Here is a 27,500-nt window from a genome sequence, read left to right on the forward strand (position 1 = left end):
CTATTGAAAGCGAATTGGGACATGAAAATATATCAGCTTAAACAAAATATAGATTTTTGGAAAACTGCCTCTTTCCTTGGTTGGTCGTATAAACGCTATTAAAATGGTTGTCCTACCCAGGTTTCTTTACCTCTTCCAATGTCTACCCAATTTCATACCACAAAGCTATTTTAAGAAACTGGATTCAATAGTAACTCCATTTTTATGGGATAACAAGGCAGCCAGAATTTCAAAGAAGCATTTATGCAAGTACAAGATAGAGGGGGGCTTTGGCCTTCCTCACTTCAAACTGTATTATTGGGCTGCTAATCTGAACATTGTGTCTTTCTGGAGGGAAAGTTTACCTGCGATGAGACAGAAGGATATGCCTTCATGGCTTTTGATTGAGCAGGCCTCCTGTCAACGTTCCTCACTCCCTGCACTTGTTAATAGTCCATCATATGTGAAAAAAGCCACTTATGACTCCAATCCAGTCATTTGTCATACGCTTAGGATCTGGAAACAGATGAGGGATTTTCTTAACATACCCACTGTCTACATAGACAGCCCGATTAGCCTGAATCATGCTTTCCACCCTGCATTGGATGATGTGGTGTTTTCACAGTGGAGGGAGAAGGGGCTCACAACAATTGGTAATCTATACATAGATGGTCAGTTAGCTTCATTTCAACAACTACAGGCAAAGTTCAACATGCCAACAACACATTTTTTCAGATACCTCCAAATCAGGAATTTCTTAAGGACACATATCCCACAGTATGGCATGAAGCCAAATAGTCCTACATTAGATAGCTTGATCCTTGTCAAACCCCATTCAAAAGGGTCGGTCTCTAGACTGTATGATGTGCTACAGGCCAAAATAGAGGTATCCACAGACACCATTAAAAGGGCTTGGGAACAAGAACTTGGTTCAGAAATCTCAAATGAGGACTGGATAGAAGCTCTCAGAAATATAAACCACAGTTCAGTGAATGCCAGACACAACCTTGATCAGTTTACATGCATTACATGCTTACTGGGCTCTCATTTTTGATTACTTATCTAAGGCCTTTGATAGAGTTCTAGCCCCAGACCCATTGATCGCTCTGTTTGGTACAGTTGATGGGAATAATCAGGAAGGGAAAGCTGTCTCTCTTTGTACTCTATTAGCCAAAAGGCTCATATTGAAATTTTGGAAATTGGAGACTGTACCTACCTTTGAAATGTGGTTACGGGATTTAGGGAATGTAATACATATGGAAAAGATTCGATACAACACCTCCAATAGAAGTCCATTGTTTTACAAAATATGGCAGCCGATACTGGATAAATGGTCTAGTCCCGCTTCATAACTGGGCTGACGATCTGCTGCTACTCTGTGCTGTACTCCACTCAATATTTATTTTGGGCTTAACTACACTGCTTGTAATGACTATATGCTGTCTTCTTATACATGTACCACCTAATAGGATTTAGTTTTATTTTGTGTATGTGTGAGTTAATTTTTGTTTTGTCCTCTAAATTGGCCATCCCATTCAACAGTACAATGAATGTCATTGTTTGTATTGCTGTCTTATTTACTTTATTTGTATTGGAAAATAATAAACATATTATAAAAAAAAATTAAAAAGATTTTAACGCTACCGAGAGCGTTATCACACAGTCTACCGAGAGCGTTATCACACAGTCATCCAGAACAGCTGGTGCTCTTGTGCATGCTTCAGTGTTGATTGCCTCGAAGTGAGCATTAACTTCTTATGGCTGCAGTCCAGTTAATGGGATCGATATGACAACAGCCAGTCGAAGTGCAGGGCGCCAAATTCAAAAAACAGAAATCTCATAATTAAAATTCCTCAGACATTCATGTGTCTTATATCATTTTAAAGGTAATCTTGTTGTTAATCCCACCAAAGTGTCCGATTTCAAATAGGCTTTTCAGCGAAAGCACTACAAACGATTATGTTAGGTCACCACAAAACCACAATAACCACAGCCATTTTTTCCAGCTAAAGATAGCTTCACAAAAACCAGAATAGAGATTAAATTAATCACTAACCTTCGATTATTTTCATCAGATGACACTCATAGGACGTCATGTTACACAATACATGCATGTTTTGTTTGATTAAGTTCATATTTATATAAAAAAATCTGAGTTTACATTGAGGCGTTAGATTCACTAGTTGCAAAAACATCAAGTGACTTTGCATAGCCACATCGTTTCAACAGAAATACTCAACATAAATATAAATGATAATACAAGTAATACACATAGAATTATAGATATACCTCTCCTTAATGCAACCGCTGTGTCAGATTTCAAAAAAACTTTACGGAAATATAAACCATGCAATAATCTGAGACGGAGCTCAGAACAATAGCCAAATTAGCCGCCATGTTGGAGTCAACAGAAACCAGAAAATACATGATAAATGTTTCCTTACCTTTGATGAACTTCATCAGAATGCAGTCCTAAGAATCCCAGGTCCACAATAAATGCTTGATTTGTTCGATAATGTCCGTTATTTATATCCAATTAGCTACTTTTGTTAGCGGTTTGGTAAACAATTCCAAAGTCACAAAGCGCGTCCACTATAACGTGACGAAATGTCCAAAAGTTCCGTAACAGTCAGTAGAAACATGTCAAACGATGTATTGAATCAATCTTAAGAATGTTGTTAACATACATCTTGAATAACGTTCCAACCGGAGAATTACATTGACTTCAGTTGAGCGATGGAACGGAGCTGCCTATCACGTGAACGCGCGTGGTCAAAGCTTGGCACCTCATGGCTTTGGTTACTCATTCCTGTCTTGCCCCCCTTCACAGCAGAGTCATCAAACAAAGTTCTATTGACTAGTGGAAGCCGTAGGAAGTGAAAACTCATCCATATCTCGCTGTAATTTCAATGAGAGCTTGGTTGAAAAACTACCAGCCTCAGAAAAATTCCAAACAGGAAGAGGAACTTCTCAGGTTTTTGCCTGCCATATGAGTTCTGTTATACTCACAGACATAATTCAAACAGTTTTAGAAACTTCAGAGTGTTTTCTATCCAGAGTGTTTTCTATCCAATAATAATATGCATATATTAGCAACTATGACTGAGGAGCAGGCCGTTTACTCTGGGCACCTATGTGCACCTTTCATCCAAGCTACTCAATACTGCCCCTTCCGCCATATGAAGTTAACACCCCCTGCTATATTGTGGATAAAGAGTTACCTGTCTAACATAACACATAGGGTGTTATTTAATGGAAGCCTCTCCAACATAATCCTGAATCAGGAATTCCCCAAGGCAGCTGTCGAGGCGCATGATTTTTTTCAATTTTCACTAAAACCTAAACCTCAACTAAATCTTGTAATAAATAATGTGGAAATTGAGAAAGATGAGATTACTAAATTGCTTGGAGTTACCCTGGATTGTAAACTGTCATGGTCAAAACATATTGATACAACAATAGCTAGCACCTGACCTAGAATTCCTTACAATCAAATGCCGACCACATAATCTACCAAGAGATATCTTTTCGATTATAATCAGAGTCGTGTATATCCCCCCAAAACAGACACCTCGATGGCCCTGAAAGAACTTAATTGGACTCTTTGTAAACTGGTAACCACATATCCTGAGGCTGCATTTATTGTAGATGGGGATTTTAACAAGGCTAATCTGAAAACAAGGCTCCCTAAATTTTATCAGCATATCGATTGCGCGACCCGGGCTGGCAAAATTCTGGATCATTGTTACTCTAACTTCCGCGATGCATACAAAGCCCTCCCTCGCCCTCCTTTTGGCAAAACTGACCACGACTCCATTTTGTTGCTCCCAGCCTATAGACAGAAACTAAAACAGGAAACACCCATGCTCAGGTCTGTTCAACGCTGGTCCGACCAATCTGATTCCACGCTTCAAGATTGCTTCGATCACGTGGACTGGGATATGTTCTGGATAGCGTTGAACAACAACCTTGATGTATACGCTGATTAGGTGAGCGAGTTTATTAGCAAGTGCATCAGTGATGTTGTACCCACGGCGACTATTAAAACCTTCCCCAACCAGAAACTGTGGATTGATGGCAGCATTCGTGCAAAACTGAAAGCGCGAACCACTGCTTTTAATCAGGGCAAGGCGACCGGAAACATGACCGAATACAAACAGTGCAGCTATTCCCTCCGCAAGGCAATCAAACAAGCTAAGCGTCAGTATAGAGACAAAGTAGAGTCGCAATTCAAAGGCTCAGACACGAGAGGTATGTGGCAGGGTCTACAGTCAATCACGGACTACAAAAAGAAAACCAGCCCCATCGCGGACCAGGATGTCTTGCTCCCAGACAGACTAAACAACTTCTTTGCTCGCTTTGAGGACAATACAGTGCCGCTGACACGGCCCGCTACCAAAACCTGCGGGCTCTCCTTCACTGCAGCCAACGTGAGTAAAACATTTAAACGTGTTAACCCTTGCAAGGCTGCCGGCCCAGACGGCATCCCTAGCCGCGTCCTCAGAGCATGCACAGACCAGCTGGCTGGTGTGTTTACGGACATATTCAATCAATCCCTATCCCAGTCTGCTGTTCCCACATGTTTCAAGAGGGCCACCATTGTTCCTGTTCCCAAAAAAGCTAAGGTAACTGATCTAAACGACTATCGCCCCGTAGCACTCACTTCCGTCATCACGAAATGCTTTGAGAGACTAGCCAAGGATCATATCACCTCCACCCTACCTGACACCCTAGACCCACTCCAATTTGTTTACCACCCCAATAGGTCCACAGACAACGCGATCGCAATCACACTGCCCTAACCCATCTGGACAAGAGGAATACCTATATAAGAATGCTGTTCATCGACTACAGCTCAGCATTTAACACCATAGTACCCTCCAAACTCGTCATTAAGCTCGAGACCCTGGGTCTCGACCCCGCCCTGTGCAATTGGGTCATGGACTTCCTGACGGGCTGCCCCCAAGTGGTGAGGGTAGGAAACAATATCTCCACCCCGCTGATCCTCAAGACTGGGGCCCCACAAGGGTGCGTTCTTAGCCTTCTCCTGTAATCCCTGCATGGCCATGCACGCCTCCAACTCAATCATCAAGTTTGCAGACGACACTACAGTGGTAGGCTTGATTACCAACAACGACGAGGCGGTCTACAGGGAGGAGGTGGGGGCCCTCGGAGTGTGGTGTCAGGAAAATAACCTCACACTCAATGTCAACAAAACAATGGAGATGATCGTGGACTTCAGGAAACAGCAGAGGGAGCACCCCCCTATCCACATCAACGAGTCAGTAGTGGAGAAGGTGGAAAGTTTTAAGTTCCTCGGCGTACACATCACGGACAAACTGAAATGTTCCACCCACACAGACAGTGTGGTGAAGAAGGCGCAACTGCAAAGGCTGAAGAAATTCGGCTTGTCACCAAAAGCACTCACAAACTTCTACAGATGCACAATCGAGAGCATCCTGTCGGCTGTATCACCGCCTGGTACGGCAACTGCTCCGCCCACAACCGTAAGGCTCTCCAGAGGGTAGTGAGGTCTGCACAACGCATCACCGGGGGCAAACTGCCCTCCAAGACACCTACACCACCCGATGTCACAGGAAGGCCAAAAAGATCATCAAGGACAACAACCACCCGAGCCACTGTCTGTTCACCCCGCTATCATCCAGAAGGCGAGGTCAGTACAGGTGCATCAAAGCTGGGACTGAGAGACTGAAAAACAGCTTCTGTATCAATGCCAAATTAGTCACCATGTTGGACTCAACAGAAACCAAAAAATACATGATAAATGTTTCCTTACCTTTGATGAATTCATCAGAATGCAGTCATAGGAATCCCAGGTACACAATAAATGCTTGATTTGTTCGTTCATGTCCGTTATTTATGTCAAATTAGCTACTTTCGAATTGTTTACCAAATACCCTAACCAAAGTCTCAAAGCGCGACCACTATAACGTGACGAAATGTCCAAACGTTCCGTTACAGTCAGTAGAAACATGTCAAACGATGTACTGAATCAATCTTTAGAATGTTGTTAACATACATCTTGAATAACGTTCCAACCGGAGAATTAAATCGACTTCAATTGAGAGATGGAACGGAGCTGCCTCTCACATGATCGCGTGTTGAATGCATGGTCACCTCATGGGACCTCATACTAAATTCTGTCTCCTTCGACTTAGTTCTGTTGATTGCTGACATCTAGTGGAAGCCGTAGGAAGTGAAAACCCATCCATATCTCTCTGTATTTTGAATAAGAGCTTGGTTGAAAATATGGCACCCCAGAAAAAATCCAAACAGGAAGTGGAACTTCTCAGGTTTTTGCCTGCCATATGAGTTCTGTTAATCTCACAGACTTAATTCAAACAGTTTTAGAAACTTTAGAGTGTTTTCTATCCAATACTAATAATAATATGCATATATTAGCAACTGAGACTGAGGAGCTGGCCGTTTACAATGGGCACCTTTCATCCAAGCTACTCAATACTGCCCCTTCAGCCATAAGAAGTTAAAGGCATTTAGCTCATCTGGTAGGCTCGCGTCACTGGGCAGTTCGCGTCTGGGTTTCCCTTTGTAGTCCGTAATAGTTTTCAAGCCCTGCCACATCCGACGAGCGTCAGAGCCGGTGTAGTAGGATTCAATCTTAATCCTGTATTGATGCTTTGCTTGTTTGATGGTTTGTCTGAGGGCATAGCGGGATTTGTTATAGGCGTCCGGATTAGTGTCCTGCTCCTTGAAAGCGGCAGTTCTATCCTTTAGCTCAGTGCGGATGTTGCCTGTAATCCATGGCTTCTGGTTGGAATATGTACGTACAGTCACTGTGGGGCTGATGTCATCGATGCACTTATTGATGAAGCCGATGACTGAGGTGGTGTATTCCTCAATGCCATTGGATGAATCCCAGAACATATTTCAGTCTGTGCTAGCAAAACAGTCCTGTAGTGAAGCATCCGCGTCATCTGACCACTTCCGTTTTGAGCGACTCACTGGTACTTTCTGCTTAAGTTTTTGCTTGTAAGCAGGAATCAGGAGAATAGAATTCTGGTCAGATTTGCCAAATGGAGGGTGGGGGAGAGCTTTGGTAAAATTTGGTAAAACAGATTTAAGTTTTCCTGCATTAAAGTCCCCGGCCACTAGGAGTGCTGTTTCTGGGTGAGCATTTTCTTGTTTGCTTATGGCCTTATACAGCTCGTTGAGTGCGGTCTTAGTGCCAGCTTCGTTTTGTGGTGGTAAATGGACGGCTACGAATAATATAGATGAGAACTCTCTTGGTAGATAGTGCAATCTAAATCTTATTATAAGGTTCTCTACCTCAGGTGAGCAATACCTCGAGACTTGTTTAATATTAGACATCGAGCACCAGCTGTTATTGACAAAAAGACCCCCCCCCCCCTCGTCTTACCAGAGGTAGCGTCTCTGTCCTGCCGGTTCATGGAAAATCCCACCAGCTCTATATTGTCCATTTCTTCGTTCAGCCATGTCTCGGTGAAACATAAGATGTAACAGTTTTTAATGTCCCGTTGGTAGGATAATTTTAATCATAGGTCATCCATTTTATTGTCCAATGATTGCACGTTAGCGAGAAGAATGGAAGGCAGTGGGAGTTTACTCTCTCGGAGGATGCCTGATCTGCGGCCCCTTTTTCCGGCATCTTTTCTTCACGCAAAAGGCGTGTATCTGGGCCTGTTCCAGTGAAAGCAGGATATCCTTCCCGTCGGACTCGCCGGACTCGTTATCAGAAAAAAAGTTTCTTCCAGTCCACATGTGAGTAATCGCTTTTCTGATATCCAGAAGTTATTTTCGGGTCAAAAGAGACGGTAGCAGCAACATTATGTACACAATAGGTAAAAAATTAAGTTACACAAAACGCAAAAAAAATAACAAAATAGCACAATTGGTTGGGAGAATATAAAAACGTCAGCCATGTTCTTCAGTGCCATCTTTAGGTCATGTTTACACTGAGGTCAGATCAGGGTTCAAACCACCTCAATGCCACAATAAAACAAGCCTGCTGGTCTGATGCATTAGCTTTAAAATAATATTTATCAATAGCTTGAAAATAATATTTATCAATAGCTTTAGAATAATATTTATCATTCGCTTTAGAATAATATTTATCATTAGCTTTAGAATAATATTTATCAATAGCTTTAGAATAATATTTATCATTAGCTTTAAAATAATATTTATCATTAGCTTTAAAATAATATGTATCATTAGCTTTAGAATAATATTTATCAATAGCTTTAGAATAATATTTATCATTAGCTTTAAAATAATATTTATCATTAGCTTTAGAATAATATTTATCAATAGCTTTAAAATAATATTTATCATTAGCTTTAGAATAATGTTTAGCTTCAGCATACAGTAGAGTATAGAGAAGGAGGATTCGTGCCTACCTCTGGGTGAACATCCTCCATGCAGAATAAAAACTCTTCCAATTTCTGCAACAAAAGAGAAACATGTTGTTGAAGCAACTATCATAACAACCTCATGAATTATTGAAAACATAATGATGCTTTGTGTGTGTGTGTGTGTGTGTGTGTGTGTGTGTGTGTGTGTGTGTGTGTGTGTGTGTGTGTGTGTGTGTGTGTGTGTGTGTGTGTGTGTGTTCCTCCATCATCATCATAATGAGGGGAAGCCAATTATTCATCTCCAAAATTACCTGATTCACACACACACACACACACACACACACACACACACACACACACACACACACACACACACACACACACACACACACACACACACACACACACACACACACACACACATTAAAATAAACATTAATGACCATCCCTGCGTTGTTTTTTTCAGTCTGTCTACAGTACTGTAGTTATGTATGTTCAGTCTGTCTACAGTACTGTAGTTATGTATGTTCAGTCTGTCTACAGTACTGTAGTTATGTATGTTCAGTCTGTCTACAGTACTGTAGTTATGTATGTTCAGTCTGTCTACAGTACTGTAGTTGTGGTTATACGTACATGTATAGACAGACTACCTCTACATACATGTAGAGACAGACTACCACTACTAACATGTATAGACAGACTACCTCTACATACATGTAGAGACAGACTACCACTACTAACATGTATAGACAGACTACCTCTATATACATGTAGAGACAGACTACCACTACATACATGTATAGACAGACTACCTCTACCTACATGTATAGACAGACTACCTCTACATACATGTATAGACAGACTACCTCTACATACATGTATAGACAGACTACCTCTACCTACATGTATAGACAGACTACCTCTACCTACATGTATAGACAGACTACCTCTACCTACATGTATAGACAGACTACCTCTACATACATGTATAGACAGACTACCTCTACATATATGTATAGACAGACTACCTCTACAAACATGTATAGACAGACCACCTCTACCAAAATGTACAGACAGACTACCTCTATGTACATGTATAGACAGACTACCTCTACATACATGTAGAGACAGACTACCTCTACATACATGTAGAGACAGACTACCTCTACATACATGTATAGACAGACTACCTCTACATACATGTATAGACAGACTACCTCTACATACATGTAGAGACAGACTACCTCTACATACATGTAGAGAAAGACTACCACTACCTACATGTATAGACAGACTACCTCTACATACATGTAGAGACAGACTACCTCTACATACATGTAGAGACAGACTACCTCTACATACATGTACAGACAACCTCTGCCTAAATGTATAGACAGACTACCTCTACCTACATGTAAAGACAGACTACCTATACCTACATGTATAGATAGACTACCTCTACGTACATGTATAGACAGACTACCTCTACATACATGTATATACAGACTACCTCTACATACATGTATAGACAGACTACATCTACATACATATACAGACAGACTACCTCTACAAACATATACAGACAGACTACCTCTACATACATGTATAGACAGACTACTTCTACATACATGTATAGACAGACTACCTCTACATACATGTATAGACAGACTACCTCTACATACATGTATAGACAGACTACCTCTACCTACATGTATAGACAGACTACATCTACATACATATACAGACAGACTACCTCTACATACATGTATAGACAGACTACCTCTACATACATGTATAGACAGACTACATCTACATACATGTATAGACAGACTACCTCTACATACATGTATAGACAGACTACCTCTACAAACATGTATAGACAGACCACCTCTACCAAAATGTACAGACAGACTACTTCTACATACATGTATAGACAGACTACCTCTACATACATGTATAGACAGACTACCTCTACATACATATACAGATAGACTACCTCTACATACATGTATAGACAGACTACCACTACGTAGATGTATAGACAGACTACCTCTACATACATGTATAGACAGACTACATCTACATACATGTAGAGACAGACTACCTCTACATACATGTATAGACAGACTACCTCTACATACATGTAGAGAAAGACTACCTCTACATACATGTAGAGACAGACTACCTCTACATACATGTACAGACAACCTCTGCCTACATGTATAGACAGACTACCTCTACCTACATGTAAAGACAGACTACCTCTAACTACATGTATAGACAGACTACCTCTACATACATGTATAGACAGACTACCTCTACCTACATGTATAGACAGACTACCTCTACATACATGTATAGACAGACTACCTCTACATACATGTAGAGACAGACTACCACTACCTACATGTATAGACAGACTACCTCTACATACATGTAGAGACAGACTACCACTACATACATGTATAGACAGACTACCTCTACCTACATGTATAGACAGACTACCTCTACATACATGTAGAGACAGACTACCTCTACCTACATGTATAGACAGACTACCTCTACCTACATGTATAGACATACTACCTCTACCTACATGTATAGACAGACTACCTCTACCTACATGTATAGACAGACTGCCTCTACATACATGTATAGACAGACTACCTCTACCTACATGTATAGACAGACTACCTCTACCTACATGTATAGACAGACTACCTCTACATACATGTATAGACAGACTACCACTACATACATGTATAGACAGACTACCTCTACATACATGTAGAGACATACTACCACTACATACATGTATAGACAGACTACCTCTACATACATGTAGAGACATACTACCACTACATACATGTATAGACAGACTACCTCTACATACATGTATAGACAGACTACCTCTACCTACATGTATAGACAGACTACCTCTACATACATGTATAGACAGACTACCTCTACCTACATGTATAGACAGACTACCTCTACCTACATGTATAGACAGACTACCTCTACATACATGTATAGACAGACTACCTCTACCTACATGTATAGACAGACTACCTCTACATACATGTAGAGACATACTACCACTACATACATGTATAGACAGACTACCTCTACCTACATGTATAGACAGACTACCTCTACATACATGTATAGACATACTACCTCTACCTACATGTATAGACAGACTACCTCTACCTACATGTATAGACAGACTACCTCTTTGTCTCTGTCTTAGGGAGAGCTGTAAGATATTCTCTGTGGGTGTTTTGACGGGTTGGTTGGGAGAAGAGAAAGGTGTAATACACAGCAGTGAGACAGGAGAGGGAGGAAAGATGGATGTCCTTGTCTCACCTTCATTGTCCCGAAGAGAGGTTAGGAGGACAGGCCAGGCTGCATAAAAACAAAGGACAAACAGCAAAGAGAGAGTGAGACAGAGAGAGACAGAGAGACAGAGAGAAAGAGAAAGACAGACTACATCCATGTACATGTATAGACCTCCTCTACGTACATGTATAGACAGACTACCTCTACCTACATGTATAGACAGACTACCTCTACCTACATATACAGACAGACTACCTCTACATACATGTATAGACAGACTACCTCTACCTACATGTATAGACAGACTACCTCTACATACATGTATAGACAGACTACCACTACATACATGTAGAGACAGACTACCTCTACCTACATGTATAGACAGACTACCTCTACATACATGTATAGACAGACTACCTCTACATACATGTAGAGACAGACTACCACTACCTACATGTATAGACAGACTACCTCTACATACATGTATAGACAGACTACCTCTACATACATGTATAGACAGACTACCTCTGCCTACATGTATAGACAGACTACCTCTACCTACATGTAGAGACAGACTACCTCTACATACATGTATAGACAGACTACCTCTACCTACATGTAGAGACAGACTACCTCTACATACATGTATAGACAGACTACCTCTACATACATGTATAGACAGACTACCTCTACCTACATGTATAGACAGACTACCTCTACATACATATACAGACAGACTACCTCTACATACATGTATAGACAGACTACCTCTACATACATGTATAGACAGACTACCTCTACATACATGTAGAGACAGACTACCACTACATACATATACAGACAGACTACCTCTACATACATGTATAGACAGACTACCTCTACATACATGTATAGACAGACTACCTCTACATACATGTAGAGACAGGCTACCACTACATATATGTAGAGACAGACTACCTCTACCTACATGTATAGACAGACTACCTCTACATACATGTATATACAGACTACCAATACATACATGTATAGACATACTACCTCTACCTACATGTATAGACAGACTACCTCTACCTACATGTATAGACAGACTACCTCTTTGTCTCTGTCTTAGGGAGAGCTGTAAGATATTCTCTGTGGGTGTTTTGACGGGTTGGTTGGGAGAAGAGAAAGGTGGAATACACGGCAGTGAGACAGGAGAGGGAGGAAAAATGGATGTCCTTGTCTCACCTTCATTGTCCCGAAGAGAGGTTAGGAGGACAGGCCAGGCTTCAGGAAAAGAAAGTACAAACAGCACAGAGAGAGACAGAGACAGAGACAGAGACAGAGACAGAGACAGAGACAGAGACAGAGACAGAGACAGAGACAGAGACAGAGACAGAGACAGAGAGAGAGACAGAGACAGAGACAGAGACAGAGACAGAGACAGAGACAGAGACAGAGACAGAGAGACAGAGACAGAGAGACAGAGACAGAGACAGAGACAGAGACAGAGACAGACAGAGAGAGAGAGAGAGACAGAGACAGAGACAGAGACAGAGACAGAGACAGAGGTCATGAGCAGATGAGCTCCCACATTTTTCTGTATTTTTTTTACAAACATATAGATTTACATACACCAGGACATATACAGGATACTACCCTCCACAACATAACCTTCACTATGTCACCAGGACATATACAGGATACTACCCACCACAATACTATGTCACCAGGACATATACAGGATACTACCCACCACAATACTATGTCACCAGGACATATACAGGATACTACCCTCCACAACATAACCTTCACTATGTCACCATGTTATATACAGGAAACTACCCTCCACAACATAACCTTCACTATGTCACCAAGACATATACAGGACACTACCCTCCACAACACTATGTCACCAGGACATATACAGGATACTACCCTCCACAACATAACCTTCACTATGTCACCAGGACATATACAGAATACTACCCTCCACAACACTATGTCACCAGGACATATACAGGAAACTACCCTCTACAACATAACCTTCACTATGTCACCAGGACATATACAGGATACTACCCTCCACAACACTATGTCACCAGGACATATACAGGATACTACCCTCCACAACATAACCTTCACTATGTCACCAGGACATATACAGGATACTACCCTCCACAACATAACCTTCACTATGTCACCAGGACATATACAGGATACTACCCTCCACAACAAAACCCTCACTATGTCACCAGGACATATACAGGATACTACCCTCCACAACACTATGTCACCAGGACATATACAGGATACTACCCTCCACAACACTATGTCACCAGGACATATACAGGATGCTACCCTCCACAACACTATGTCACCAGGACATATACAGGATACTACCCTCCACAACATAACCTTCACTATGTCACCAGGACATATGCAGGATACTACCCTCCACAACACTATGTCACCAGGACATATACAGGATACTACCCTCCACAACATAACCTCCACTATGTCACCAGGACATATACAGGATACTACCCTCCACTATGTCACCAGGACATATACAGGATACTACCCTCCACAACATAACCTTCACTATGTCACCAGGACATATACAGGATACTACCCTCCACAACATAACCTTCACTATGTCACCAGGACATATACAGGATACTACCCTCCACTATGTCACCAGGACATATACAGGATACTACCCTCCACTATGTCACCAGGACATATACAGGATACTACCCTCTACAACATAACCTTCACTATGTCACCAGGACATATACAGGATACTACCCTCTACAACATAACCTTCACTATGTCACCAGGACATATACAGGATACTACCCTCCACAACACTATGTCACCAGGACATATACAGGATACTACCCTCTACAACATAACCTTTACTATGTCACCAAGACATATACAGGATACTACCCTCCACTACATAACCTCAACTATGTCACCAGGACATATACAGGATGCTACCCTCCACAACATAACCTTCACTATGTCACCAGGACATATACAGGATACTACCCTCCACAACACTATGTCACCAGGACATATACAGGATACTACCCTCTACAACATAACCTTTACTATGTCACCAAGACATATACAGGATACTACCCTCTACAACATAACCTTCACTATGTCACCAGGACATATACAGGATACTACCCTCCACAACACTATGTCACCAGGACATATACAGGATACTACCCTCTACAACATAACCTTTACTATGTCACCAAGACATATACAGGATACTACCCTCTACAACATAACCTTCACTATGTCACCAGGACATATACAGGATACTACCCTCCACAACACTATGTCACCAGGACATATACAGGATACTACCCTCTACAACATAACCTTTACTATGTCACCAAGACATATACAGGATACTACCCTCTACAACATAACCTTCACTATGTCACCAGGACATATACAGGATACTACCCTCTACAACATAACCTTTACTATGTCACCAAGACATATACAGGATACTACCCTCTACAACATAACCTTCACTATGTCACCAGGACATATACAGGATACTACCCTCCACAACACTATGTCACCAGGACATATACAGGATACTACCCTCTACAACATAACCTTCACTATGTCACCAGGACATATGCAGGATACTACCCTCTACAACATAACCTTCACTATGTCACCAAGACATATACAGGATACTACCCTCCACAATACTATGTCACCAGGACATATACAGGATACTACCCTCCACAATACTATGTCACCAGGACATATACAGGAAACTACCCTCCACAACAACCTTCACTATGTCACCATGTTATATACAGGATATTACCCTCCACTATGTCACCAGGTTATATACAGGATACTACCCTCCACAACACTATGTCACCAGGTTATATACAGGATATTACCCTCCACTATGTCACCAGGTTATATACAGGATATTACCCTCCACTATATCACCTGGTTATATACAGGATATTACCCTCCACTATGTCACCAGGTTATATACAGGATAATACCCTCCACTATGTCACCAGGTTATATACAGGATATTACCCTCCACTATGTCACCAGGTTATATACAGGATACTACCCTCCACAACACTATGTCACCAGGTTATATACAGGATATTACCCTCCACTATGTCACCAGGTTATATACAGGATATTACCCTCCACTATGTCACCAGGTTATATACAGGATAATACCCTCCACAACAACCTCCACTATGTCACCAGGTTATATACAGGATACTACCCTCTACAACATAACCTTCACTATGTCACCAGGACATATACAGGATACTACCCTCCACAACATAACCTTCACTATGTCACCAGGACATATACAGGATACTACCCTCCACAACACTATGTCACCAGGACATATACAGGATACTACCCTCCACAACATAACCTTCACTATGTCACCAGGACATATACAGGATACTACCCTCCACAACATAACCTTCACTATGTCACCAGGACATATACAGGATACTACCCTCCACAACATAACCTTCACTATGTCACCAGGACATATACAGGATACTACCCTCCACAACATAACCTTCACTATGTCACCAGGACATATACAGGATACTACCCTCTACAACATAACCTTCACTATGTCACCAGGACATATACAGGATACTACCCTCTACAACATAACCTTCACTATGTCACCAGGACATATACAGGATACTACCCTCTACAACATAACCTTCACTATGTCACCAGGACATATACAGGATACTACCCTCCACAACACTATGTCACCAGGACATATACAGGATACTACCCTCTACAACATAACCTTCACTATGTCACCAGGACATATACAGGATACTACCCTCCACAACAACCTTCACTATATCACCTGGTTATATACAGGATAATACCCTCCACAACACTATGTCACCAGGTTATAAACAGGATACGACCCTCCACAACACTATGTCACCTGGTTATATACAGGATACTACCCTCCACTATGTCACCAGGTTATAAACAGGATACGACCCTCCACAACACTATGTCACCAGGTTATATACAGGATACTACCCTCCACAACACTATGTCACCAGGTTATATACAGGATACTACCCTCCACAACACTATGTCACCAGGTTATATACAGGATACTACCCTCCACAACACTATGTCACCAGGTTATATACAGGATACTACCCTCCACAACACTATGTCACCAGGTTATATACAGGATACGACCCTCCACAACACTATGTCACCAGGTTATATACAGGATACTACCCTCCACTACACTATGTCACCTGGTTATATACAGGATAAGACCCTCCACAACACTATGTCACCAGGTTATATACAGGATACTACCCTCCACAACACTATGTCACCAGGTTATATACAGGATACGACCCTCCACAACACTATGTCACCAGGTTATATACAGGATACGACCCTCCACAACACTATGTCACCAGGTTATATACAGGATACTACCCTCCACAACACTATGTCACTAGGTTATAAACAGGATACTACACTCCACTATGTCACCTGGTTATAAACAGGATCCTACCCTCTACAACACTATGTCACCAGGTTATATACAGGATACTACCCTCCACAACACTATGTCACCAGGTTATAAACAGGATACGACCCTCCACAACACTATGTCACCTGGTTATAAACAGGATATTACCCTCCACTATGTCACCAGGTTATATACAGGATACTACCCTCCACAACACTATGTCACCAGGTTATAAACAGGATACGACCCTCCACAACACTATGTCACCTGGTTATAAACAGGATATTACCCTCCACTATGTCACCAGGTTATATACAGGATACTACCCTCCACTATGTCACCAGGTTATAAACAGGATACGACCCTCCACTATGTCACCAGGTTATAAACAGGATACGACCCTCCACAACACTATGTCACCAGGTTATAGACAGGATACGACCCTCCACTATGTCACCAGGTTATAAACAGGATACGACCCTCCACAACACTATGTCACCAGGTTATAAACAGGATACGACCCTCCACAACCTGGGACTGAATGAGTCATGTTCAGTCTGAAACCATTTTAAAGAAGAAAAATACATTATATTATATTATATATTATATATTTTTTACTTTATATATAAATCAAATCAAACTTTATTTGTCACATACGCCGTAGACCTTACCATCTTACCAAATGCTGACTTACAGGCCCTTAACCAACAATGCAGTTCAAGAAAGATTTTATATTTATATAAAATATTTAAAATCTTTACCAAATAAACTAAAGTAAAACATTATAAAAAGTAACACAATAACATAACAATAACGAGGCTTTATACAGAGTCAGTGTGCAGGGTACAGGTTAGTTGAGGTAATTAGTACATGTAGGTGGGGGTGAAGTGACTATGCATAGATAATAAACAGCGAGTAGCAGCAGTGTAAAAACAAATGGAGGGGGGGGGGGTGTCAATGTAAATAGTCTGGTGGCCATTTGATTAATTGTTCAGCAGTCTCATGGCTTGAGGGTAGAACCTGTTAAGAGGGTGGGGGGGTGTTAACGATGGGTGGAATCTCAGGATAATAGACAACGAGGACTTTGAGTCAGCCAATGTGAACCTATACAAATCTGAAACAGTAATGGTACAATTCCCCAAACAGTTTCAGCTGGACTTTCACATTACCAAAGAGATAGCTCAGCAGGAAAGATAACCCCACCCCGAGTGTGTCAGACCAGACGTCTTCATTACACAACACCACAGATGAGCAACCCCAAGCGGAAAGTCAACCTCCCAGCACAGAGTACTACTCCCTCATTGAAATGAAGGATACATTCACCCAGCTGGAGGTAAGGCAGGTGGAGCTGGAAGAGCAGGTGAACACACTCCAGTCAGGACAAAAAATAGTCCAGCTCAACAACACCCCCTCAACCAGACCCGGAGAGCTGGAGGTGGAGAGAGACATATCTGCACTCTGGACTGTGGTGAGACAACATCAACAGGATGTTTTTGATATTAAGAGGACTGTCGGCTAACAGCGCTTGATTTAAAGTCAGGTTTCTATCCATATTAGGAGGACTGTGAGTTAGGGGCTCTTTGAGGTCAGGTTTCTATCCATATTAGGAGGACTGTGAGTTAGGGGCTCTTTGAGGTCAGGTTTCTATCCATATTAAGAGGACTGTGAGTTAGGGGCTCTTTGAGGTCAGGTTTCTATCCATGTTAAGAGGACTGTGAGTTAGGGGCTCTTTGAGGTCAGGTTTCTATCCATGTTAAGAGGACTGTGAGTTAGGGGCTCTTTGAGGTCAGGTTTCTATCCATATTAAGAGGACTGTGAGTTAGGGGCTCTTTGAAGTCAGGTTTCTATCCATGTTAAGAGGACTGTGAGTTAGGGGCTCTTTGAAGTCAGGTTTCTATCCATATTAGGAGGACTGTGAGTTAGGGGCTCTTTGAGGTCAGGTTTCTATCCATATTAGGAGGACTGTGAGTTAGGGGCTCTTTGAGGTCAGGTTTCTATCCATATTAGGAGGACTGTGAGTTAGGGGCTCTTTGAGGTCAGGTTTCTATCCATATTAGGAGGACTGTGAGTTAGGGGCTCTTTGAGGTCAGGTTTCTATCCATGTTAAGAGGACTGTGAGTTAGGGGCTCTTTGAGGTCAGGTTTCTATCCATATTAAGAGGACTGTGAGTTAGGGGCTCTTTGAGGTCAGGTTTCTATCCATGTTAAGAGGACTGTGAGTTAGGGGCTCTTTGAGGTCAGGTTTCTATCCATATTAGGAGGACTGTGAGTTAGGGGCTCTTTGAGGTCAGGTTTCTATCCATGTTAAGAAGACTGTGAGTTAGGGGCTCTTTGAGGTCAGGTTTCTATCCATATTAGGAGGACTGTGAGTTAGGGGCTCTTTGAGGTCAGGTTTCTATCCATATTAGGAGGACTGTGAGTTAGGGGCTCTTTGAGGTCAGGTTTTCACAGGCCACAAGTTTCCTGCATAATTACGGGCTATATGAAAGTTGGAATATATGTAACTACTGTTGAACGCTAACAAGAATTACTACACTTGACTGAATTAAAACACTGTTTTGGCCACAGTGGAAACTATATACCCACATCAGCATTAGACTATTTCAATTCAAAGGCATGAAATGCTTCTAAATCACTGACAGTAAACATCAGATTGTGTTTTTCTAGTGTGCATGAACATGTCCTAAATAAGACGTCGAGGCTGTGTCCTAAATAAGACATAGAGGCTGTGTCCTAAATAAGATGTAGAGGCTGTGTCCTAAATAAGACATAGAGGCTGTGTCCTAAATAAGATGTAGAGGCTGTGTCCTAAATAAGACGTAGAGGCTGTGTCCTGAATAAGACGTATAGGCTGTGGCCTAAATAAGACGTAGAGGCTGTGTCCTAAATAAGACATAGAGGCTGTGTCCTAAATAAGACATAGAGGCTGTGGCCTAAATAAGACATGGAGGTGGTGTCCTAAATAAGACATAGAGGCTGTGTCCTAAATAAGACGTAGAGGCTGTGTCCTAAATAAGACGTAGAGGCTGTGTCCTAAATAAGACATGGAGGCTGTGTCCTAAATAAGACATGGAGGCTGTGTCCTAAATAAGACGTAGAGGCTGTGTCCTAAATAAGACATGGAGGCTGTGTCCTAAATAAGACATGGAGGCCGTGTCCTAAATAAGACATGGAGGCTGTGTCCTAAATAAGACGTAGAGGCCGTGTCCTAAATAAGACGTAGAGGCTGTGTCCTAAATAAGACGTAGAGGCTGCGGCCTAAATAAGACATAGAGCCTGTGTCCTAATAAGACGTAGAGGCTGTGTCCTAATAAGACGTAGAGGCTGTGTCCTAAATAAGACGTAGAGGCTGTGTCCTAATAAGACGTAGAGGCTGTGTCCTAAATAAAACATGGAGGCTGTGTCCTAATAAGACGTAGAGGCTGTGTCCTAAATAAGACATGGAGGCTGTGTCCTAAATAAGACATGGAGGCTGTGTCCTAAATAAGACGTAGAGGCTGTGTCCTAATAAGACGTAGAGGCTGTGTCCTAATAAGACGTAGAGGCTGTGTCCTAATAAGACGTAGAGGCTGTGTCCTAAATAAGACGTAGAGGCTGTGTCCTAATAAGACGTAGAGGCTGTGTCCTAAATAAAACATGGAGGCTGTGTCCTAATAAGACGTAGAGGCTGTGTCCTAAATAAGACATGGAGGCTGTGTCCTAAATAAGACATGGAGGCTGTGTCCTAAATAAGACGTAGAGGCTGTGTCCTAATAAGACGTAGAGGCTGTGTCCTAATAAGACGTAGAGGCTGTGTCCTAAATAAGACGTAGAGGCTGTGTCCTAATAAGACGTAGAGGCTGTGTCCTAAATAAGACGTAGAGGCTGTGGCCTAAATGTTTCCCAGCGCACATAGGACTCTGGTCTAAAGTAGTGCATTATACAGGGAATAGAGTGTCATAGGACTCTGGTCTAAAGTAATGCACTATATAGGGAATAGGGTTCCATAAGGTTCTGGTCTAAAGTAGTGCACTATAATGGGAATAGAGTGCCATAGGACTTTGGTCTAAAGTAGTGCACTATATAGGGAATAGAGTGCCATAGGACTCTGGTCTAAAGTAGTGCACTATAATGGGAATAGAGTGCCAAAGGACTCTGGTCTAAAGTAGTGCACTATAATGGGAATAGAGTGCCATTTGGGATGAAAGCAGTGTGTTTCTCCTGGCCCATAGACTTCTGTCAGGGAACCATATATTTAATACATATTTTCTTAAGAGCTTGTAAGTAAGCATTTCACGGTAAGGTCTACACCTGTTGTGTTCAGCGCATGTGAGAAATTACATTTGATTTGAACTGTAAGGTAAAAAAATACCAAATGTATCCTTATTTAAATAGCATAACAAACCACAATGTGTTCCAAATGGCACCCTATTCCCCATAGGGCCCTGGGCAGAAGTAGTGCACTACAAATGGCACCCTATTCCCCATAGGGCTCTTGGCAGAAGTAGTGCACTACAAATGGCACCCTATTCCCCATAGGGCTCTGGGCAGAAGTAGTGCACTACAAATGGCACCCTATTCCCCATAGGGCTCTGGGCAGAAGTAGTGCACTACAAATGGCACCCTATTCCCTATAGGGCTCTGGGCAGAAGTAGTGCACTACAAATGGCACCCTATTCCCCATAGGGCTCTGGGCAGAAGTAGTGCACTACAAATGGCACCCTATTCCCCATAGGGCTCTGGGCAGAAGTAGTGCACTACAAATGGCACCCTATTCCCTATAGGGCTCTGGGCAGAAGTAGTGCACTACAAATGGCACCCTATTCCCCATAGGGCCCTGGGCAGAAGTAGTGCACTACAAATGGAACATGTTGCTGTGTTAGTTACCTTGGTGAACTCTGAGTTCTGTAGGTTGGCCTCGGGGCACCAGCGCCCCCCCAGAGCCGTCAACATGGCACATTCCTGCAGATCTGCTTCTTGTTTAGTGGCTGGTTGGGGGCTGGGTAGTACCACTGTGGCAGGGTCCGCACCACTACAGAAGGGGGTACGCAGCTGGATGCCTCGGAGGAGGAGGTGACAGGCTTCTAGATCAGCCTCCCAGATACGCTGCAGAGGGGGACAGCCACAACTACAGAGAGAGACAAGCCATCATCATATACACAAGACATCATCTCTCTGTCTCTCTCTGTCTCTCCCTCTCTCTATTTCTCTCTCTTTGTGTGTCTCTCTCTCCCTATCTCTGTCTCTGTCTCTGTCTCTCTCGCTCTCTGTCAATCCAATTTGAATTTAAGGGGTTTTATTGGCAAGTGAATTAAATAATAAACAAAAGTGAAATAAACAATCAAAATTAACAGTAAACATTACACTCACAAAGTTCCAAAAGAATAAAGACATTTCAAATGTCATATTATGTCTTTATACAGTCCTATAAGGATGTGCAAATAGTTAAAGTACAAAAGGGAAAATAAATAAACATAAATATGGGTTGTATTTACAATGGTGTTTGTTCTTCACTGGTTGCCCTTTTCTTGTGGCAACAGGTCACACATCTTGCTGCTGTGATGACACACTGTGCTATTTCACCCAGTAGACACTACCGTTCAAAAGTTTGGGGTGACTTAGAAATTTCCACCAAAACACCAGTCTCAACGTCAACAGTGAAGAGGTGACTCCGGGATGCTGGCCTTCTAGGCAGAGTTGCAAAGAAAAAGACATATCTCAGACTGGCCAATAAAAAGAAAAGATTAAGATGGGCAAAATAACACAGACACTGGACAGAGGAACTCTGCCTAGAAGGCCAGCATCCCGGAGTCGCCTCTTCACTGTTGACGTTGAGACTGGTGTTTTGCGGCTACTATTTAATGAAGCTGCCAGTTTCCAGCTACAAACTAGACACTCTGAACAAGGGGACAAGTACATTAGTTGTTCACAGGGGCCTCCCACTCCTCTTTCTATTCTGGTTAGAGCCAGTTTGTGCTGTTCTGTGAAGGGAGTAGTACACAACGTTGTACGAGATCTTCAGTTTCTTGGCAATTTCTCACATGGAATAGCCTTAATTTCTCAGAACCAGAATAGACTGACGAGTTTCAGAAGAAAGGTCTTTGTTTCTTGCCATTTTGAGCCTGTAATCGAACCCACAAATGCTGATCCTCCAGATACTCAACTAGTCTAAAGAAGGCCGGTTTTATTGCTTCTTTAATCAGAACAACAGTTTTCAGCTGTGCTAACATAATTGCAAAAGGGTTTTCTAATGATCAATTAGCCTTTTAAAATGATAAATTTGGATTAGCTAACACAACGTGCCATTGGAACACAGGAGTGATGGGTTGCTGATAATGGGTCTCTGTACGCCTATGTAGATATTCCATAAAAAATCTGCCATTTCCAGCTACAATAGTCATTTACAACATTAACAATGATTGAATATGTCCGTAAACACACCAGCCAGCTGGTCTGCGCATGCTCTGAGGACGCGGCTGGGATGCCGTCTGGGCCGGCAGCCTTGCAAGGGTTAACACGTTTAAATGTTTTACTCACGTTGGCTGCAGTGAAGGAGAGTCCGCAGGTTTTGGTAGCGGGCCGTGTCAACAATTGTTGGAAAAATGACTTGTGTCATGCACAAAGTAGATGTCCTATCTGACTTGCCAAAACTATAGTTTGTTAACAAGACATTTGTGGAGTGGTTGAAAAACCAGTTTTAATGACTCCATCCGACTTCAACTGTAGATCTTCTGCACAGATTCTGTGTTTGCTGATGATCTGGTGCTTCTGTCCCCAACCAAGGAGGGCCTACAGCAGCACCTAGATATTCTGCACAGATTCTGCCAGACCTGGGCCCTGACAGTAAATCTCAGTAAGACAGAAATAATGGTGTTCCAAAAAAGGTCCAGTTGCCAGAACCACAAATACAAATTCCATCTGGACACCATTTCCCTAGAGCGCACAAAAACTATACATACCTAAACACCAGCGCCACAGGTAACTTCCACAAAGCTGTGAACGATCTGAGAGACAAGGCAAGAAGGGCCTTCTATGCCATCAAAAGGAACATAAAATTTGACAAACCAATTAGGATCTGGCTAAAAATACTTGAATCAGTTATAGAACACATTGTCCCTTTATGGTTGTGAGGTCTGGGGTCCGCTCACCAACCAATAACTCACAAAATGGGACAAACCAAATTGAGATTCTGCATGCAGAATTCTGCAAAAACATCCTCCGTGTACAACGTAAAACACCAAATGATGCATGCAGAGCAGAATTAGTCTGATACCCGCTAATGATCAAAATCCAGAAAAGAGCCGTTAAATTCTACAACCACCTAAAAGGAAGTGATTCCCAAACCTTCCATAACAAAGCCACCACCTACAGAGAGATGAACCTGGAGAAGAGTCCCCTAAGCAAGCTGGTCCTAGGGCTCTGTTCACAAACACAAACAGACCCCACAGAGCCACAGGACAGCAACACAATTAGACCCAACCAAATCATGAGAAAACAAAAAGATGATTACTTAACACATTGGAAAGAATTAACAAAAAAACTGAGCAAACTAGAATGTTACTTGACCCTAAACAGAGAGTACACAGTGGCAGAATACCTGACCACTGTGACTGACCCAAACTTAAGAAAAGCTTTGACTATGTACAGACTCAGTGAGCATAGCCTTGCTATTGAGAAAGGCCGCCGTAGGCAGACATGGCTCTCAAGAGAAGACAGGCTATGTGCACACTGCCCACAAAATGAGGTGGAAACTGAGCTGCACTTCCTAACCTCCTGTCCAATGTATGACCATATTAGAGACACATATTTCCCTCAGATTACACAGATCTACAAAGAATTCAAAAACAAACCCAATTTTGATAAACTCCCATATCTACTGGGTGAAATACCACAGTGTGCCATCACAGCAGCAAGATTTGTGACCTGTTGCCACAAGAAAAGGGCAACCAGTGAAGAACAAACACCATTGTAAATACAACCCATATTTATGCTTATTTATTTTCCCTTTTGTACTTTAACTATTTGAACATCGTTACAACACTGTAAATATACATAATATGACATGTGTAATGTTTACTGTTCATTTTTTTTATTCACTTTTGTATATTATCTACCTCACTTGCTTTGGCAATGCTAACACATGTTTCCCATGCCAATAAAGCCCCTTGAATTGAATTGAGAGAGACAGAGAAAGAGACGGAGAGAGAGACATAGATAGAGAGAGAGAGATAAGTCCAACATTATTTAACATCTACATTAATGAATTGGCAAAAAACATTAGAAGAATCGGCAGCACCTGGTATCACCCTACACAACACTGAAATCAAGTGTCTGCTGTACGCAGATGACCTGGTGCTGCTGTCTCCCACTAAAGAGGGGTTACAGCAGCACCTAGATCGTCTTCACAGGTTCTGTCAGACCTGGGCTCTGACCGTTAACCTAAAAAAAACAAATATAATGATATTCCAAAAAAGGTCGGGAAATAAGGATGACAAATATAAATTCTATTTGGACACAGTTCTATTAGAACACACCAAAAACTACACATATCTAGGACTAAATATCAGCAACACAGGTAGCTTTCACATGGCTGTGAATGAGCTGAGAGACAAAGCAAGAAGAGCATTCTATGCCATTAAAAGGAACATCAAAATTGAAATTCCAATTAGAATCTGGCTCAAAATTTTTCAATCAGTTATAGAACCAATTGCTCTATATGGCAGTGAAGTATGGGGTCCACTCTCTAATAATGAATTTACTAAATGGGACAAACATCCAACTGAAATATTGCATGCAGAGTTTTGCAAGACTGTATTGCAAGTACAAAGAAAAACTCCAAATAACGCATGTAGGGCAGAATTGGGCCAATACCCCCTCCTCATTCGAATAGAAAAAAGAGCCATCAAATTTTACAACCATCTAAAAATAAGTGACCCTAAAACATTCCATCACACAGCTCTACAATGTCAAGAGATGAAACCAGAGAAGAGTCCCCTCAGCCAGCTGGTTCTGAGGCTCAGTTCACCAACCCAAACCAACCCCATAGAGCCTCGGGACAGCCCTCAGAAAATCTGGCCCAACCAAATCATCACAAAACAAAAAGAAAAATATATAACCTATTGGAAAGACACCACAAAAAATCTAAGTAAACTTCAATGCTATTTGGCTCTAAACAGACAGTACATGGTGGCAGACTATCTGACCACTGTGACTGATAGAAAACAGAGGAAAACATTGATTAGGTACAGACTCAGTGAGCACAGTCTGGCTATAGAGACCGGTCGTCACAGACAAACCTGGCTGCCCAGAGAGGACAGGCTGTGCTCACTCTGCTCCAGGGGAGAGGTAGAGACAGAGGTGCATTTCCTACTACACTGTGACAAATACTCAGACCTAAGAGCATATTTCTTTCCCAAAATTATAACTCAATACAAAGAATTTGAAACTATAAAATATGAAGAAAAAATCAAATATTTATTGGGTGAAAAGCCAAAATGTGCAGTTTTGGCAGCCAAATATGTGTCCTCCTGCCACAACCTGAGGGACAGCCAGTGAAAAATGCAAAGTAATGTTGATAATATTTCCCATTTAGCTTAGTTTTGTTTTGTCTTTCATACCAGGTCATGTGTCTTCTCAAATCATATTGACACTGGTCTACTACCATTGATTTAATGTATTGTTGTTCTGATTAATATTGTTGTTGTAGTTGTTGTTAATGGTAATCCCATGTCCACTACTACTGTTATTATTACTGTTGGTCCCACCATTTATTTATATATAAATATATATATATTTTGTATATATATACATATATATTTGATTTTGATTTTTCGATATGTATACTTTGACAATGTAAGTAATAATGAACTTGCCATGTCAATAAAGTCAATTGAATTGAATTGAATTGAATTGAGAGAGATACAGAGAGAGAGAGAGAGAGAGAGAGAGAGAGAGAGAGAGAGAGAGAGAGAGAGACATAGACAGAGAGAGACAGAGACAGAGAGAGAGACAGAGACAGACAGAGAGAGAGACAGAGACAGAGAGAGACAGAGAGAGAGATATATATAGAGAGAGAGAGAGAGAGAGAGATACAGAGAGAGAGAGAGACAGAGACAGAGACAGAGACAGAGACAGAGAGAGAGAGAGAGAGAGATACAGAGACAGAGAGAGACAGAGAGAGAGAGACAGAGACAGAGAGAGAGACAGAGACAGAGAGATACAGAGAGAGAGACAGAGACAGAGAGAGAGAGAGAGAGAGAGAGAGAGAGAGAGAGATACAGAGAGAGAGAGAGAGAGAGAGAGAGACAG

General features: G+C 41.8%; 1 protein-coding gene across 1 annotated transcript; it reads right to left on the minus strand.

Annotated features, from left to right (window-relative positions):
- Positions 1-8,378: 8,378 nt before the first annotated feature.
- Positions 8,379-22,320, minus strand: LOC120039962 (disrupted in schizophrenia 1 homolog; the record flags this gene model as incomplete). The annotated part of the gene is made up of 2 exons (XM_038985278.1): positions 8,379-8,423; positions 22,080-22,320. Coding segments are annotated over 2 exons (286 nt in total), but the record flags the coding sequence as incomplete, so codon positions are not given.
- Positions 22,321-27,500: the final 5,180 nt, after the last annotated feature.

This window comes from Salvelinus namaycush, unplaced genomic scaffold, assembly GCF_016432855.1.
Source record: "Salvelinus namaycush isolate Seneca unplaced genomic scaffold, SaNama_1.0 Scaffold3138, whole genome shotgun sequence".
In the NCBI taxonomy this organism is placed as follows: domain Eukaryota; kingdom Metazoa; phylum Chordata; class Actinopteri; order Salmoniformes; family Salmonidae; genus Salvelinus; species Salvelinus namaycush.